The sequence below is a fragment of the Cucurbita maxima genome, unplaced genomic scaffold, assembly GCF_002738345.1.
Source record: "Cucurbita maxima cultivar Rimu unplaced genomic scaffold, Cmax_1.0 Cma_Scf00031, whole genome shotgun sequence".
Taxonomy (NCBI): domain Eukaryota; kingdom Viridiplantae; phylum Streptophyta; class Magnoliopsida; order Cucurbitales; family Cucurbitaceae; genus Cucurbita; species Cucurbita maxima.
This window is the reverse complement of record NW_019272047.1, coordinates 2,289,183-2,306,534: the sequence shown is the minus strand read 5'-3', so window position 1 is coordinate 2,306,534 and position 17,352 is coordinate 2,289,183. Positions and strand designations below refer to the sequence as shown.

The 17,352-nt window shown below is 36.1% G+C and overlaps 1 protein-coding gene across 1 annotated transcript; it reads right to left on the bottom strand.

Annotated features, from left to right (window-relative positions):
- Positions 1-712: 712 nt before the first annotated feature.
- Positions 713-5,766, bottom strand: LOC111466575 (probable galacturonosyltransferase 4). Its single transcript, XM_023111293.1, has 9 exons — positions 5,422-5,766; positions 5,302-5,336; positions 5,181-5,222; positions 4,946-5,066; positions 4,686-4,855; positions 3,650-3,912; positions 3,129-3,486; positions 2,413-2,988; positions 713-1,326 (listed from the first exon to the last, which is right to left on the bottom strand). The coding sequence occupies exons 1-9, from the start codon at positions 5,519-5,521 to the stop codon at positions 1,051-1,053; spliced, it is 1,941 nt and encodes a 646-aa protein (XP_022967061.1). The 5' UTR covers positions 5,522-5,766; the 3' UTR covers positions 713-1,050.
- Between the last annotated feature and the right edge of the window lie 11,586 nt (positions 5,767-17,352).

Sequence of the window (17,352 nt, the reverse complement as noted above, 5' to 3'; positions counted from 1 at the left end):
CAAAAAATCTCAAACCAATGGACTGAGTATTATTTGATTATAAACTCATGATCATTCCCTAAATTACGGGACGTGGGACTTTCATCATCAACACCTCTTCTCGAACAAAGTATGTCTCCCCTTAATTGAGCCTCGACTCCTTTTTCTTTTAGAGTTCTTTGTTCGACATTTGAGAATTTACCAATCTATTCGCACAAACTATTTTTGTTACAAAAGGGAGAAAATACAGTCCCTTGTAATTGAGCAGGACCTACAATTTTTTTTTGTTTCTATTAATTGAATCCAATTATAATTAATACATCGGCAAACATGAATATAATGTAGTGATTAAACGATGGTATTATTGGCCACAAATCTTCACTCCAATGGTGTTGAATTAAAAATAAAATTGTAATTTAATTATTTTTTTTTATTATTATTCTAACATTGATAAATATATAATATTTTAAGGGTTTATAAACTAAAAAGATATAAATTTATGACTCTTGCACCATTTTATTATCCATTTTGATGACATTCTTAAGTCCCCTTCACAAAAGAATTATATATATAAACTCTTAAGTTATGAGCATATTGCTCTGAATAAATTGAGGGAGCTTACCAATCTTACTTTCTAAAAATTCTGTTAAACCTTTAAACGACACGACGAACGAGTCCATTCCTCATAGTCATCCAAAAATGCCAAACAAGTCGGAGAATAAAACACAGTTAATTTCTTACTAGTAAAATTTAATGCACATATTACATTGCCCTTTGGAGAATCCTTGCCTAGCTCACTAAATCTCGAGGAGACACAACACACTCTCAATCATTTACAAATTGAACCACATCTGGGATCCCAGGTACCCACAACAATACAAATGATGCAAAGCTACTAACTGATCATATGGTGATTACTTAATAGGATCTAACTTTTTGGAAGGAACAAACGTCATCTCTACAGAAAGAATCGACCTATAAAAATCAAATTTACAAATGAAGGGGGAAACGAATGCCACCTACGAAACCGTATGAGTGTTGCTACCAAGAGAGAGCTTTGGTGTGTACCTGTTATGGATTAATGTTGCATTGTCGAAGGTACTCGTGGTCAAAATCGACATACTTCATCCAATAGTTACGGTACCGTGGTATGGCTATCTCCAGCCAGGGTTTCATGTTTCCATTGTAATGTATGACAGCAGCTCGTTCGATTTCCTTCTGGTTGACGTCAGGGTTGTATCCAAGGCCTAGAACATGCCAGGATCGGTCGAGAGGATGTGTGCGCTTCCAAAATGTTATGAGACCTGGTGGCAAGGTACCCAGCTTCCACAACTGTCTGTCATGATTCTGATGCAATAGAAATTGAATTTTAGACAGAATCCATGTCTAGTTTGATTATTGCAGAATAAAGGCCAGGGGAATACCATAATTTCAAGAACAGATAAGAGAATCACTAATTCTACACGGACAGTAAGGATTCAATGGTTTCATGTCATACGAAATATTTCTCTCGACTGGTTTCAGTTTCTTTCTCTTCTAATTCTTGGAACTCTATTGAGGATATCGTTATTAGGAATCATAAATATCCACAATGATATGATATTGTCCACCACTTTGAACATTAACTCTCGTGGCTTTACTTTTGGTTTTCCCAAAAGGCTACATACCAATGGAGATGTATTTCTTATTTATACTCATGATCATTCCCTTAATTAGCCAATGAGGGACTCCCTTCCAACAACCCTCCCCTCGAACAAAGTTTACTATAGAACCTCCTCTGAGGCCTATGGAGCCTTTGAACAGCCTCCCCTTAATCGAGGCTCAACTCCTTCTCAAGAGCCCTCGAACAAAGTACATCTTTTGTTCGACATTTGAGTCACTTTTGACTACACCTTCGAGGCTCACAACTTCTTTGTTCAACATTTGAGGATTCCAATGACATGGCCAAGTTAAGGGCACGACTCTGATACCATGTAAGAAACCACGAGTCGTCATAATGGTATGATATTGTTCACTTTGAGCATAAGCTCTCATGGCTTTGCTTTGGACTTCTCCAAAAGACTTCATACCAATGGAGATATATTCGTTACTTATAAACCCATGATTATTCCCTAAATTAGCCAATGTGGAACTCCTACCCAAAAATCCTCAGTGGAACTCCTACCCAACAATCCTCAACAATCGCCACAGTCAGATAATCACTAAAACGTATAACTTCCCAAGTAGAATCTGATTCACACAATGTGGCCACTGCCACGATTAGAGAATTAAACTACATGGAATTTGGTTAAATTATCCCCAAATGAACAAACCAGGATAGTGCAAAACAATATCAACACTCGAGGCAAAAAATAAAAATTTAAGCAGACCAATGGGACTGGATTTATGTAAGAAAAAAGTTTAAGATAAGATGAGTGATATATGAAAACTTACAAGGTTCTGCCACGTGTGGTATACATCAGTGATGCTCTGCCTTTTCCATTCCTCCAAATCAAATACATTCATTCCATATGCCCAACCACAAGCACGAGGATCAAAATTCTTTGATATAAGCTCATTTGAGAAATTAAGATACTTATCGAAACGATGAAAACTTTCTCCACAAGTCTCCACAGCCCCATTTACATTCCCCTTTAGATCAAGAGACCAGAGGCCAGTAAGATCTTTCTGCACAACTATGTCATCATCCAAAAACAGCACCTTCTTCAGTTTCGGGAATATCTCTGGCAAGTAAAACCGGAGATGATTCAAGATAGATAAATACTTTGGGTTCCGGAACTTCATATTTGAATCAGAATGGGCTCTATGAGCTTTGAAGTAATAATTTATTGCTGATGGAGTACCCAACTGCTTGAGAACTGGACTGTAACTTGAATTTAACCATGAGAATTCCTCAATACTCCGAACCTCAATAGTCGCTTTTCCAGGCAAGTTAACCAGGAACCACATTCTCATTGCAGCATAATTGAGCTGGTCGGTAACAATGTGCAAAACATGTTTCGATGCATCCTACCAAAGTTCAATGAGATATAATAAGTGGTGATGTTGTAGCAAAGATACATTCAGAAACACGTCACACTTCTTCACATTCCCTTCTTTTTCGTTCAAGCTTAGAACTATTATATGTATGCATAGGATAATAGATGTACCTTTGCATGAGCAATAGTCGAATTTACAACAGCTGCTGCTGCCAATACATTATCTGAGAATAATGCATAATGATACAGGCTGGAGTCTTCTAGTTTTTCTTGATTGGGAAACGGTCGCTGTGAATAATTCAAGCTATAGTATTCTGTAGTTAGGCGTAAGGGAAGACAATGAAGGCCCTTGGGAAGTGTTTTTGCTGTTAACTGTGACAAGAACAATGCTTGTTTTTTGTGTACTCGCAGCTGCTCCTCTGTTGACTGGAGCATAGCCCGAACCTTTTTGACCATCGAAGCACAGTCATCCTGAATCTGCTTTCCTCTGTTCAATATTCCATCCATTGCCCTTAACTTCTCTAGGGCACTGCAATTATCAAGATATGTAATTAATAATCAAATATTGAAAGCTATGGCTATGAACCAAGTCTTTAACTATAACAAATAAGAATGTAGAAAGGAATGAGATGAAATATAAAAATGCACTGCAAGATGTCACATAGTAGCATGCTCCAGAGAAATACACTTACTTCCTGGGCAGCTGCGAGTCTTTGTTTGCACGTCCTAAAGTACGTTGGACTTCTTTCATCCGTTGGCGTAGTTGTCTAATAAAATTAGCATTATTCCTTGTGGCTGAAAGGGAAAGATACAGTTTTGCCTGGACAAGTTGATCCTTGAGATACTGAACCTTTGCATTTGGTGCAACAGCTTCATCATTGCCTTTTTCTGATTTAGATGATTCTCTAGACTTGCGGTCAGTGGATTGGATGGATTGTTGTTCACGCTTTCTTACCTGGAAATCAAACCACAGAGGGGAAGGAACAGGGTAAAAAAGAAGATAATTGAGATGTACATGCAAACATTTAACTTGAAAATATTTCCTTCTGGAAAGAAAATCATACATCAATTTAGCAGTTGATCGCTGAACTCAGATATCATAAAGAACTGCAACCGAGAATGAATAACTATCGAAGTTACTCGGTAAAAAAAATCCATAACCTTACACTATCACGATTCCTTAAGCTAGTAAACTGATTAATTAGCATGCTTGCAACAGGACAGCTTAATTTAAATTTTGATTCCATAAATAGCTAACTTGATCCAGCAAAGATTAGATTAATATATTTTTTTCTTTAATCACAAATGGTTAAAGCTTTCGAGTATTATGTAACTATTAATTGTTATCTATCCTACTTTTGGTCTAGGACAAGGGATACTGAAGTCTGCATGATAGCACTCCAAGATAAATGTAACTTAAGAAAATCCAAGACCTTTCATCTAGATTAGTTATCTTCCACTATCTAGCTGAAGTACTAATTTGATCAATTACAACAAAACAGTTCAAGCAGAGGAATCCGCTCTCCTGCACTAATCAATCATAACATAAAAGGCACGATGAAAGGAAGCAATGTTCTATATTCCAAAGCCATCAACGTTATTTAAGAGAAATGAAACACTTTCACCAAATTTTAAAAGGTTTTGGAGGAATTTTCCATTAACCAAGTCAAATTGTAGATGGAAAAAGAAAAGAAAAGAAAAAATAATCGAAGTTGTAGAGTTTTCTACCTTCACACGCTTCGTGTCGAATTGTACCAAACTGCCCTTGCGGAGATTCTTCTGCGGATGTTGGTCGGTGATCTGCCTGAGGGGATTCTCTCTAATCGAACTGACGTTCTCATTCGTGGTGGATAGTGCACGAGTAGATTTATGCTCCCGCGATTCAGGTAATTGCAAATCTGTAACGATAAGATTTGAAAATTTATAAAGGCGCAAGGGACAACATAATAAAATGTTCGATTCAAAGAAAAAATTATTTAAAAAATCACCTTGATTTGCGCCTTGAACATCGGTTGAATTATGCTCGGTAGCAGACGCATCCGGTTCTGGATGAGCTGTATTGTTAGAGTACACAGTTCCGACGGGTTCTTTAAGAGTCCTAGAGGATTCCTGATACAAGAAATAAGACCGAATAAGCAAAGATCTACAAGTTCAAAGCAGAAATAAGCCGAGCAGGAAATCACAAAGAGGAGAACTAGAAAGCAACAACACGAAAATACTTACAAGAGGAAGTATATTCAAATGTTCAGAATGACTGCTCAGAGTCTGCAAAGAAAAGTAACAATGCACATATTGATTCAGGTAATTCAACAAATTAAAGAGAAAATCACATAATTCCACTTACAAAGCTTGAGAAATCTTCCAGAAATTCACCTCTCGCTAAGAAAGAAGAACAAGAAAAACAAAAATCAACAACGAAATATTGAAGAACACCAAACAAAGTTCAATCGAGCATAGAACTTACAGGAGGAGAAATTAAAGGATCCGAGACGATGAGTGTAAAGCACAATCGGAGCAATGACAGTGACAAAAAGCAAAAACAGCACCAAATTCCTCACCATCATTGTTGCTCCCTCTATCAGTCAGATTTGAAAAGAGAAATGAGAGGAAGAAGAAGACAATGGCAGTAGAAATCGAAACGACGCGATTGCAATTGCGATTGAGGTCCTTATCGATGTTCATCAACCATAGCCACACCAATTTGATTATTGAGAAACTTTCCTTTCACCTTCAGAACCCAGAATTTCATTCGGAAGAAAAAATGCGGCACACTGAGAGAGGGAGAGAGACCGATGTAACTTTTATTCCATTTTCCATTTTCTTCACTAAATAAAAACACCATAAATTAGAAATTAAAGATATTAAGACAAAGATAGGAGTACAAAGACAATGACCTAAAGAACAACTTAATTATTCATGTTGGTGGATGAAAGTCACAGTAAAATGCTTCACTCCTCAAGCTTAAAACTTTTCCTTCTTTCACTCGGTCTTCGTCTTCGCTCCTTAACCAGTTTTGAAGGGACATATGGAAGGACGAGGCATCTATGATGCGGAGATCCAGTTGTACTTGCTGCCTATCCACTTGGCGAGGCAGAGGCTATGTGCAAGAGTGGAAGGTATTACTTGCGCCTTTTGCTGCTCTTCTTAGCCTTAGCATGGCCCGTATCGACTAAGTGAACGAGTTGGAGATAAGCGAACTCGAACCGCTGACATCTAAACCACAGCCTCTCAGGCCCGAGCGAAAGCAGCTAATTCATTGACTCTCCTCCGGTAAAGTGAAGAATTTCATGAAAGAATAAATAGTAGGGACAGACGAGAGATTGAGTTTTGTCTCATTCATAAGGAGTTGAGTCTGGAAAAGCAGCTAATTCATTTCTTCTTGAGGATCGTTGTTTATAATAAAAAAAATAACATCTTCATTGTTATGAGAGCTTATGTTCAAAGTGGACAATATCATACAATTGTGGAGAGTCGTGTTCATCTAACATTGTATCATAGTCATGCCCTAAATTTAGTCATGTCAATAGAATCCTCAAATGTCGAACAAAGAACTCCCAAAGAGAAGAGTCAGCCTCGATAAAGGAGAGGTGTTGGATGATGAAAGTTTCATATTGGCTAATTTAAGAAATGATCATGGACTAATATAATATATATATGTTTTTTTAATAGTTAAAAAAAAAAACAAAAAAACAACTCAATCCACTCCCAAAATAAAGAATTAGGTTGAGTTGAACTCTTTTCTGGTTATTTCCGGTCCTCAACTTGGACCAAAAGATTTGCTCAACTCAAAGCATATGCACTCCTAAAAGTCGCATTTTCTAAATTTGACGGGTTAAATCCTTTAATCTTAATTTTAGACGGTATTATTTGATATAAAATTAAAGTTTAGAAAATAAATAAATGTAAGTTTATAATATTACTCGAATTTCAACTCAACAAATAAAAATTTACTCTAAAAGAAATAAATAAATTGACAAAAAAAAAACTTTATTATTATTTATTTTATTTTCTTCTCTAGATTTTTAAATATTTGATTTAATTTTTAAATTTTTAAATTTTAAATATTGTATTATTTTCAAGTTTTTATTAAATTAATGAAAAATGCAATAAATTAATAATTCTAATATAAACCAAACTCAATTCATTAAGCATATGGACAAGAAGTCAAATATTCCACATGCCTTATTGAGAACAAACATCATCAATAATAATATTAATAAATTTTTTTTAATTAATCATAAATTAAAACTTAATATTTGAATGTGCAAATATTAAATTAAATTAGGGTTTATATTAAGAGCTAGAAATGTGTTTTTATTTATTTGTTTAATTTATAGTGTTTGGTAACAAACATCACTTTGAGATAATTATATTAGTTTTATATCATTTTTAATCGATGGATTATTTGGAATAAAGCTAGACAATACAGAAGGATCGAGTCATGAGGCAAAGAAGAAAAGAGGATTTGAGTGAAGCCCAAATTACAACTCCTCGACCTGAGCCTATCATGTGATCGATCTTTTAAAAGGGCACACGTCATGCATGTCCTCAGCTCATGACATCTTGGTTCAATCGAGTCTAGTTCATATTTAACCTAATTAATATGAAAAACATAGGACATAGTCTTCCTTAATAAACAAATCTTATTCTTATTGTCTCATGAAGATCAAGTGTCTTACTGTAAATGTTTGCTGAATCCACCACCACACCTAAATAGTGGTGAAATTTCTCTTATCTATAACCATTTATAGAATACAAAAATATGGTAAATTACAAATAATATGAAAATAACAGTAAAGGAAAGAATAATAAATGAATACAATATATTTGCCTTTAATAAAAGGGAAAATATGGTAAGCCGTAATGTAAGGCAAATATCAAATATTTGCTTTATAATGAACGGTCAACTATCCTTAACACCCCTCCCCCAGCAAGCTGAACGTTGAATTTGAACGAACGTGAAGCTTGGATCTGAAAAATCCAAAGAGAGGTCGAGAAATACTTTTTGTGAAAATGTCAGCAACTTGGAGATGAGAGGGTACATATTGTGTGCAAAGTTTGCCAGCGATAACAAGCTCTCGAAGAAAATGATAATTTAGTTCAACATGTTTGGCCCGCTTGTGAGAAACGGGATTAGAGCTAAAAAAAAAATATCACTTTTGTTGTCACATAAGAGTAGAGACTGCTATGAAATAGGGACCTTGAGGTCATGCAAAAGATGTGTAACCCAAAGAAGTTCAGCAGCAGTTCTGGCAAGAGCATGATACTCAGATTCACAACTGGAGCGTGAGACAGTAGGTTGCTTTTTGGCACTCCAAGAAACGAGATTGTTACCAAGATAAATAGAATAGTCGGATGTAGAACGACGGGTATCAGGACAACTAGCCTAGTCATCATCTGAATAAGTGATTAGCGTACTAGGAACAGTGGATGGACGAAAGATAAGACCAAAGTGGAGTGTTTCTTTGACATAGCGAAGAATACGTTTGACAACAAGAAAGTGATCTGCAGTAGGGGCATGCAAGAATTGACAGCATAGGCAATATCTGGATGCATAATAGTCAAGTATTGAAGGGCGCCAACAAGAGATCTATAGAGAGTAGGATAAGAGAAAGGAGAACCATTAGCAGTCGGGTGTTGAGAAACAACCATGGGAGTGTGGACTGGATTGCTATCGAGCAATTGAGCACGAGTAAGAATATCTCGAGCATATTTTAACTGACTAATAAAGAGACCATCAGGAGTGGGTGAGACTTCAAGACCAAGAAAGTAACTGAGAGAACCCAAATCTTTGGTAGCAAACTCAGAATGAAGCTTGCGAGTAAAGCTGGCAATAAGAGATGAGTTGTTGCCGGTAGCAATAATGTCATCAACATAAAGAAGCAAATAGATAAGGTTAGATTGCTGATGAAAGACAAAAAGGGACGTGTCAGCGCGACTGCAAGAAAACCTAAATGTGAGAAGAAATGAGCTAAAAGGCTGAAACCAGGCACAAGGAGCTTGCTTTAAGCCATAGAGGGCTTTCTTTAAGCCATAGAGGGCTTTTTTTAATAGAGAAACATGAGTGGGAAATCGAGGATCAGTATACCCAGGAGGTTGTTCCATATGAACACGTTCAATAAGAGTTCCATTAAGAAAAGCATTCTTGCATCGAAGAGGTCATTTATTTGTGACTGCAATAGAGAGCACAACACGGACAGTAGTAGCTTTGACAACCGGACTAAAAGTGTCAGTGTAGTCAAGACTAGGAACCTGAGTATAACCTTTGGCAACAAGACGAGCCTTGAAACGCTCGACGGATCCATCAGGCAAATATTTAATACGAAACACTCATTTAGAGCCCACGATGTTGGTGTTGGCAGGGCGAGGAACCAAAGTCCAAGTATCATTTTGTTGTAACTCTCGAATTTCTTCATCCATGGCAGCCACCCAAGCAGGATTCTTAGTCGCAGATTTGAATCTTTTTGGCTCAGTGGATGCAAAAAGAGCAGAAAGAAGTCCAGATGAGCCCAAAATACCAAGATTTGCTGGATGATGAGTCTTGAATATACCAGCTTTGGCTCGTGTAATCATAGGATGAGTGCCCAAAGAAGAGGAATCAACAATAGGTTCAATAGAAGTCGAATTAGAAGTCGAGGGTGGCAAAGTGGAACCTGCAAGAGAAGTATCTGTTGAGTTTTATGTCCTAAAACTCATAGTTTGTAAACAAAAACATATTTTATTTTCAATAAAGTTATTATTGTTGTTTATTAAGTAAAAATTGTTATTTAATAAAGTGAACTTTACGATCATTAATCTAAATTCAATAAACTAAGAACACTCTAGCTATAGTATGATTACTTGAACTATATGTAGAAACATAAGAGTTGATCAAGTTCAAGTATATAGTCAAAATGATCTATAGTATAAGGATAAAACTGAGTACCTTATTTTGGGAACACTATGGATGCGACCCACTTTTGTATATGATATAAACAATGGGGGCGTCCTATGCAATGAGTATTGCATAAGATTGGACCATGAAGAAAATTACTCTCACTTTATAATGTCGTTTATTGTTGAGATTGATTTTCTTTTCATTCGATGACCTAGGTAACTTGATCTTAATCCTAAGCTAACCATGAACTCCTGTTTATTCGGAATTATCCTTAGATTTGCATGGGTGAGAGTGGCTCAAGTTCGCCGACTCAATAGGCTTTCCATTTCAGGGGTAAGACTGGGTAAATGGCTGAGGACGTGGGGTGCAAGATGAAATTCACTCCTACCCACTTTTAGGGATAGAAGAGAGGTAGTTCCCTTAAGTACTGACTTCAGGTCTTGAACAAGGGGCCCCACCCTCTCATTGGCCTGAGAGGGATCCGGTTTACTGGTTGGACCACAAACCAATTGTTCATTAGAGAATCAGTGAGACATAAGAAACAAGAAGTAACTTCAGGGGTAAAACAGTAAATTGACCCAACTCTAGTTACGAACAACCTGTGAAGGATCGACTTATTAATCATGGTTATATCAAATGAACAGAAATATATCTATAGTGAGGGGAGTGCAACTACTAGGCTATAGTGGAATGTCCTAGTAGTTAACGAATGTTGGTTAACAAGGTTAATGAGTTTAACCGGTTAATCTTGGATCGTTGGAGCCCATGATCTATAGGTCCATTAGATCCCTCTGCTAGTTCATATCGGACTAAACCATAGAACAGTGTGACGAGTGAATTCGAAGTGTTTGAATTCAAATTAGGGAGAATGCGCTACATATATACGATATATTTAACCGCATTTTTCTTTTATTTACGAATTAAACAAAAAGAAAGAATCTGAGATATTTAAATAAGATTTAAATATCTTAATCAAATATGTGTCGAAATTAATTGGGATTGGCATTTGAATTAATATTAAATATTAATTAAATAGTTTAATTAATCATTTAAGATTACTTTAATTTGAAATTAATAATTCAAATTGATTGTTGAATCAAAATAAAGAAAGTCAAAATGTTGACTTCATTTAATGGAAAAATCCATGTTAGTGGAATTTTGAGGTGTCAAAATTTAGTTTGACCAAACTTGCATGCTTGCCAAATAAACCCCACAAGTTTGAGTGGAATTTTGAATTTGTATGAACATGCAAACATGACTCTATAAATAGAGTGATCATAATACATGAAAGGTCTTCTTGTTAGTGAAAAACCTTGAGAAAACCCCCTCACAAATACTCTCATCATATATACAAAATCCCTCCCAAGTTTAGTCACTCACCGGATTCCACAATCCCGTTCTAAGGCCGGAGGATAGTGGAGAAGACACTAGTGGTGGTTCGAAACCGGTTCGTGAGGAAAAAAGAATTTTAACTCCAAAAGGTTAGTATTCAAACTCATTAAGTTTTAATACTTATGAACATGCTAGTTATTTACTATAATTGATATTCTAAAAGTGCCTAAGATCCAAATTGCTTCTACATGTGTTATATTAACACCTTCAGTATCAACCTGTACAGACTCATCCACAAGGTCAGAACAAATATCACACGGGGATGAACTGGATCGAGAAATGTGTGATGATGAAGTGGTAGGGGGGATGAATCAATATGATAAAGATGTGGTTCTAAGAAATTTGAAATAGGAATAGAGGAAAGAGGTTGAGCCTGGGAGCTAGAGATAGCAAGAAAGTGAGTTTCATCAAATTGAGCATGACGAGTGATATATAGTTTAGTGGTGACAACGGAACCCTTTACGAGTAAGACTATAACAAAAAAAAAATACAAGAAATGTTGCGGGGAGAAAGCTTGTTAGGCATATAATCACGCAAATAAGGATAAACACGACAACCAAAAGGATGAAAATTGTCATAATGTGGAGTGTAGCCATAAAGAAGTTCAAAGGGTGACTTACCTTCAAGAAGTGGAGTAGGTAACCGGTAGATAATATAAGCTGCAGTGCTGAAGGCGTCAACCCAAAAACGAGGAGAAAGATGAGAGTGAAAGAGAAGGGTCAAACCAGTCTCAGTCATATGACGATGTTTTCTCTCAGCACGACCATTTTTAGTATGTGTATATGGACAAGAGAGTTGATGGTGGAAGCCAGAATTACGTAAATGAGTTTTGAAACAAGTGCTAGTAAATTCAATACCTCCATTGCTTTGAAATACCTTGATACGAGAAGAATATTGATTTTCCACAAATTTTTTAAATTGAAGAAAAATATCAAAGAAATAAGATTTAAATTTTAAAGGGTACAAGTGAATCGAGAATAATCATCAATAAAAATAACATAATAAAGAAAACCCAACTTTGATTTGACGGGAGAAGGACCCCAAAGTTCACCATGAATAAGATCTAACACATGAGACGACCTACGTTCATTGAGGGAATAAAGCAATCGATGACTTTTCGCAAGCTGATAAGTATTACATAATGATCATTATGGAGAAGGCAATAAAGATGTAAGAGAAAGATGATCTTTTCTATTTAAAAAATAAATAACAGAATGATTCACATGACCCAGACGAGCATGCCATAAATCATACGAAGCACGTAAAGATTTGTTTCTAAAGACTGAAATAAAAGTAGAGTTGCCGCGCTCTAGCACATATAGCCCTCCATCTCTTTTACCGGTTGCCACCATTTTTCCTGTTTGACAATTCTGGATAGTAATAAGATTATTAGTGAATGTAACAGAGAGAGAAAAATCATACGTTAATTTACTTATGGAAAGAAGATTTTTAGTGAGGTGAGGGACAACCAAGACATCTAATAAGTGAGGAACAGGAGAAAGAGTACCGGTGTGGGTAATGGGTAGGGATGCACCGTTTCCCACGTCACAGAGTCCTTACCCGTGCAATTTTTAGACTGATCCAAAATAGATGGGTCGACAGTCTTATGAGCCGAAGCCCCAGTGTCTAGAAACCAATCAGCAGCATCGGGTCCGGCAATAGAACATGACGTGTTAAAGGCTTCAGCAATGTGAGCATGAGAAGAAGCAAGTCGAACATATTGTTGGTTGCAGCGGTCAGCATAATGGCCCTCTTTGCTGCATATTTGGCAGTGAGGTGGTTGACGACCTTGACCTGAGTGGGTTCGTTCTCGATTGGAAGAATTATTTTTGTGAGAATAAGAACGACCTCGCTGGTTGCTAAAGGAAGCAGGGTGGCTTCTAGGGGTGTGACCACAATTAGTGGTTATGAATGCTGTAGGAGTGGAGTCAGATGACTCAAGGGAATGTTGGAAAAGCCATCTGAGCAGTAGAAAAAGCTGAAAATTCAGTGCCAAGTCCACGAAGGAACCAGTGCACTTTATCAATGTCCTCGACGGGTTTGCCAATGGCATGCAGTTGGTCACAAATTTTTTTGAAGGCACGGGCATACTTAGTAACAGATTTGATGCCACGATTCATCAACTGCAAGTCATCCTTGACTCTCAATTCACGAGCTTTTGAATGATGGCTGAACGTAGTTTCCAATGCAAGCCAAACATCACGTGCATTAGAGAGACCAACGACAACAACCATGGCTTCCTCAGTGAGAGAGGAGAGCAGGAGACAAAGAAGTCGTTGATCGGCTGCTCTTCACGCCAAATATTTGGGGTTGAGTGTTGAGGAGGTTTCTGGTTCAAAGCGAGGTGGTGGAACCATAGTTCCATCAACATAGCCCAGCATGTCTTGACTCTTAAAGAGAGGAAGAAGTTGGATTTTCCAAAGAAGATAATTGGAGGAAGAAAGTTTGATGGTGATCATATGGATTAGAGAAGAAGATGATGAGAGGATTCGGAAGCCATAAAGAAGAAAAGATTAGGGTTGTTAAACCAAAAGGGTTCTGATACCATGTAAATATTTGCTGAATCCACCACACCTAAATGATGGTGAGAGTTTTCTCATTTATAATTATTTACCGAATACAGAAATATTAATTATTTACATAATACAGAAATATGGTAAATTACAAATAATATGAAAATAACAAGAAAAAATAATAAATGAATACAATATATTTGCCTTATAATGAGTCAACTATCCAAACATATGTGGGGAAGAGAAAGTTGTGAAAAAAATTAAATTTAAGTCAAATGTTACGAATGAGAAACAAAAATGGGATTAAAAGTTCTATTTTTTATTAATGTTCACCATGTTTAAATAGGATACAAGCTATCAGCTCAATCTAGAAATAAGAGAAATTAATACTCCCCTTAAGTTGGAGAGTGTATGTCAATCACATCGAACTTGTCTTTCAGAAAATCAAATTGCTATCTTCCAAAGCTTTAGTGAAAACATCCATCAATTTTTCGATACTTAACTTCTAATGATATGGACACATTGATTTGCTTTTAAGACTTCCAATAAATAAATGAATTTCATAGGAAGATGCAAAACTCGAAACATTGGTTTTTAGACTTCCAAGAAATAATTGAATTTACTAGTAGGATGCAAAATCGAGATAATCTGGACACATTGGTTTGTGTTTTAGACTTCCTAGAAATTATTGAATTTTCGAAAAATATGCAAAACACAGAAATGAACAACCTTTGATGTATCTCGGAATTCGAAAAGCTCTTTCTTGGTTCATGCATAAATGATTTACTGCAACCAACGTTGCTTATATGTCCCATTTAATGATGTGTTAAATCAACTTTTGGAATTTTGAAGCTGTACTTAGTTGAAAAGCAAATTTTGATATTTAAGAATCGGTTTATGGGCATGAACTACTCTAAGCATAAGGTTCTTGATCTCATTGTTGAAAGAAAAAATATTGATGATTTGTCGTGATCAATCATGGACAATTGCTATAGAGACCAGAAATTAAAACTTTTGAGATGTGGACGTAAAAGGATGATATATCTGGTGGAAGGTGATCCCAATTCATCCGTCCTCCTCTGTCACTTTTCTTCTATTCTTCCTCCTCTCCTGCTCTGATACCATGTTAAGAACGAGAAACAAAAGTGGAATTAAAAGTCCGATTTTCATTAATGTTCACGAGGTTTAAATAGGAGCTAAATCTAGAAATAAGAGAGAATATATGAAAAGTCCGATTTTCATTAATATTCACAAGTACTTTAATGAGCTCGCATGGTTGTTCAACGTTCTTAACTAACGGTATTTCAGTTTCTGTCGGCTTATACTCAGCTTCTGAGTTTACTCAAGTTTTGCTTAAAATGTATATAGTGCGGCCTTCTATAGGTATTCAATTCTTGATGGGGCCCCTTTCATCTTGGGATTGATCATTACTAAGGTCAAATAGTCGTATGGTTGTAGTATAGGTCCTGGAAATGTCTTTAACCCTTTCTTTATAAAACTTGGCGTTAGTCCATGATTTCAACTCTTTAACAAAACATAAGACCTTTTCTTTCTCGAACATGTCACGAATATCCAATATAATTCAAGAAAACCGTTTGACGTAGTCTCAGATATTCTCAGTATACCTCAGCTCCCTTAACTTCCTTCTTGCTATTATCTTGACATTCTCTGGAAAGAACGGTGAGCGAAGTTCTTGTTCTAAACTCTCCCAAGCGTCCATGATACATGAAGCATCTTGAATGTCCATGTACTTAGATTTCCACCTGTCACGACCCAATATCTTATTATGAGTCGTGACTCAAAACGACAATGTGGATGCAAAGAAAACAATTGAAAATGTATAAAGGCAAAATCATTTATTTCAAATAAAGAAAGTTGCAATACAAAGATTCAAACAAATGAAAGTTCTAAGAACAAAAATATGAAAATCTAAATATAAAGGAAAAGACTAGACTGACGCCCCGGGACATGCATTCCTCTGTGACAATCCGCCCCTCAAATCACGCCCTACCTCGATCCAACGCGTCACGTACCTGAAAAAAAAAAAAAAAGATATAGTAGGAATGAGTATAAAATTATACCCAGTAAGCCACCTACTTGTAGGCTCTCATCGCATCATAAGCTTAACAATCAAACACGGGTTTCTCATTGGCTCTAGGATGCCTGGTTCTAATCTTAGACCCTTGGGGGTTGCCCCTTGGGACTTCTATTGTTCTCCGTCCTCTCATTTAGTACCTAAGAGTTTCTTATGCTAAGCTGGACTGACTGGTATCTCTCTACGAGGCGCTACCTTTACATGGCTAACTGAGACTACATGGTATCTTGCCTAAGGGTGTGTTGAATACCTCTTAAGCCCATAATAATCCCCCTGGGGGGCGCGATCCAACCCGTTCCCATGTAGCTAATGGGCTATACGACGTGGGGACACCTTTTTCCATGCGAAACGACTAGCAGCAGTAAGAACTGATCAGGACCCCTGGTCCTCCCACGAAGCTATAGGTACCGTTCAGACAACTAGCAGCCTAAGAACATCCCTAAGGTACTACGTTTGCCGTGATGATTTGCTAAGCTAGTAGGAGAGGGATTGATCTAGGCTTAGTGACTCGTCACTCTAATCATGAATCTCTAGGCTTATTTTTATAACGTATACTAAACATCATCAAGAGGGAGAAAGCATCAAGAATTAGATACATTATACACAGTTTATGCACAAATAGGCAATCATGTTGAACGAGGCAATACCATCCATCACCACCCGGAACACAGAGTTCACAATTTTTCCATCCTTTTTTCAGGATGCATAAACAATTACACACTAAGTGGAAGCATAAAACATGTTTAACTTATCATCGAACATGTACTTTGCAACCTAAGCTCATAACATGGAAAAATCTAATCAACTAAGGAAATTAACCTAGCATGCGTGCATACCAAAGCGATTCCTAAAGTATCTCTTCCTAAATTCCGTGTAGTGACTTATAGAGCTCTAATCTAATTGTCCAAAGATATTTTTCTTGTAATTAATGGTAAAAAAGAAATAATCACACTCAAAGTTACCTAAATATATACTAAAATTCGACCTTTAAAATTCTCAATAAAATTTCGAAGTACAAATGTTAAAAGAAAAATTGGATATTAAATTTCTCATTAAGACTCGTTACAGTGTTCTATGCAAAATCTTGTAATAGCTAATATTTGTCGTGTAAATACCTTATACTATAAACTAAATAAATTTTTTCATTAGATTGAGTCACCAAAATATATACCTTGTATTAAAAATCAAAACTTATGGTTTTTTCTTTTTTATTTTTTAAACTTTGATTGGATGATTTTATATTTATTTCAACTAACCCTTCTCATCTGCTTCAAAAACTTGCGAAAGCTAGAAGACATGTATTGACATTGGAACTCGAGGACTCATTAAGATTGCTAAGATACAGGAGAGATATAGTCACAAAAAAATAAAATAAATAATAATAATAAAAGATTAACCAAGATAGTTTTTTTTTTGGGTTAAATTAATAAAAATACATTCAACTTTCCATTTTGTCAAAAAAAAAAAAAAAAAAAAAAAAAAAAAAAAAAAAAAAAAAAAAAAAAAAAAAAAAAAAAA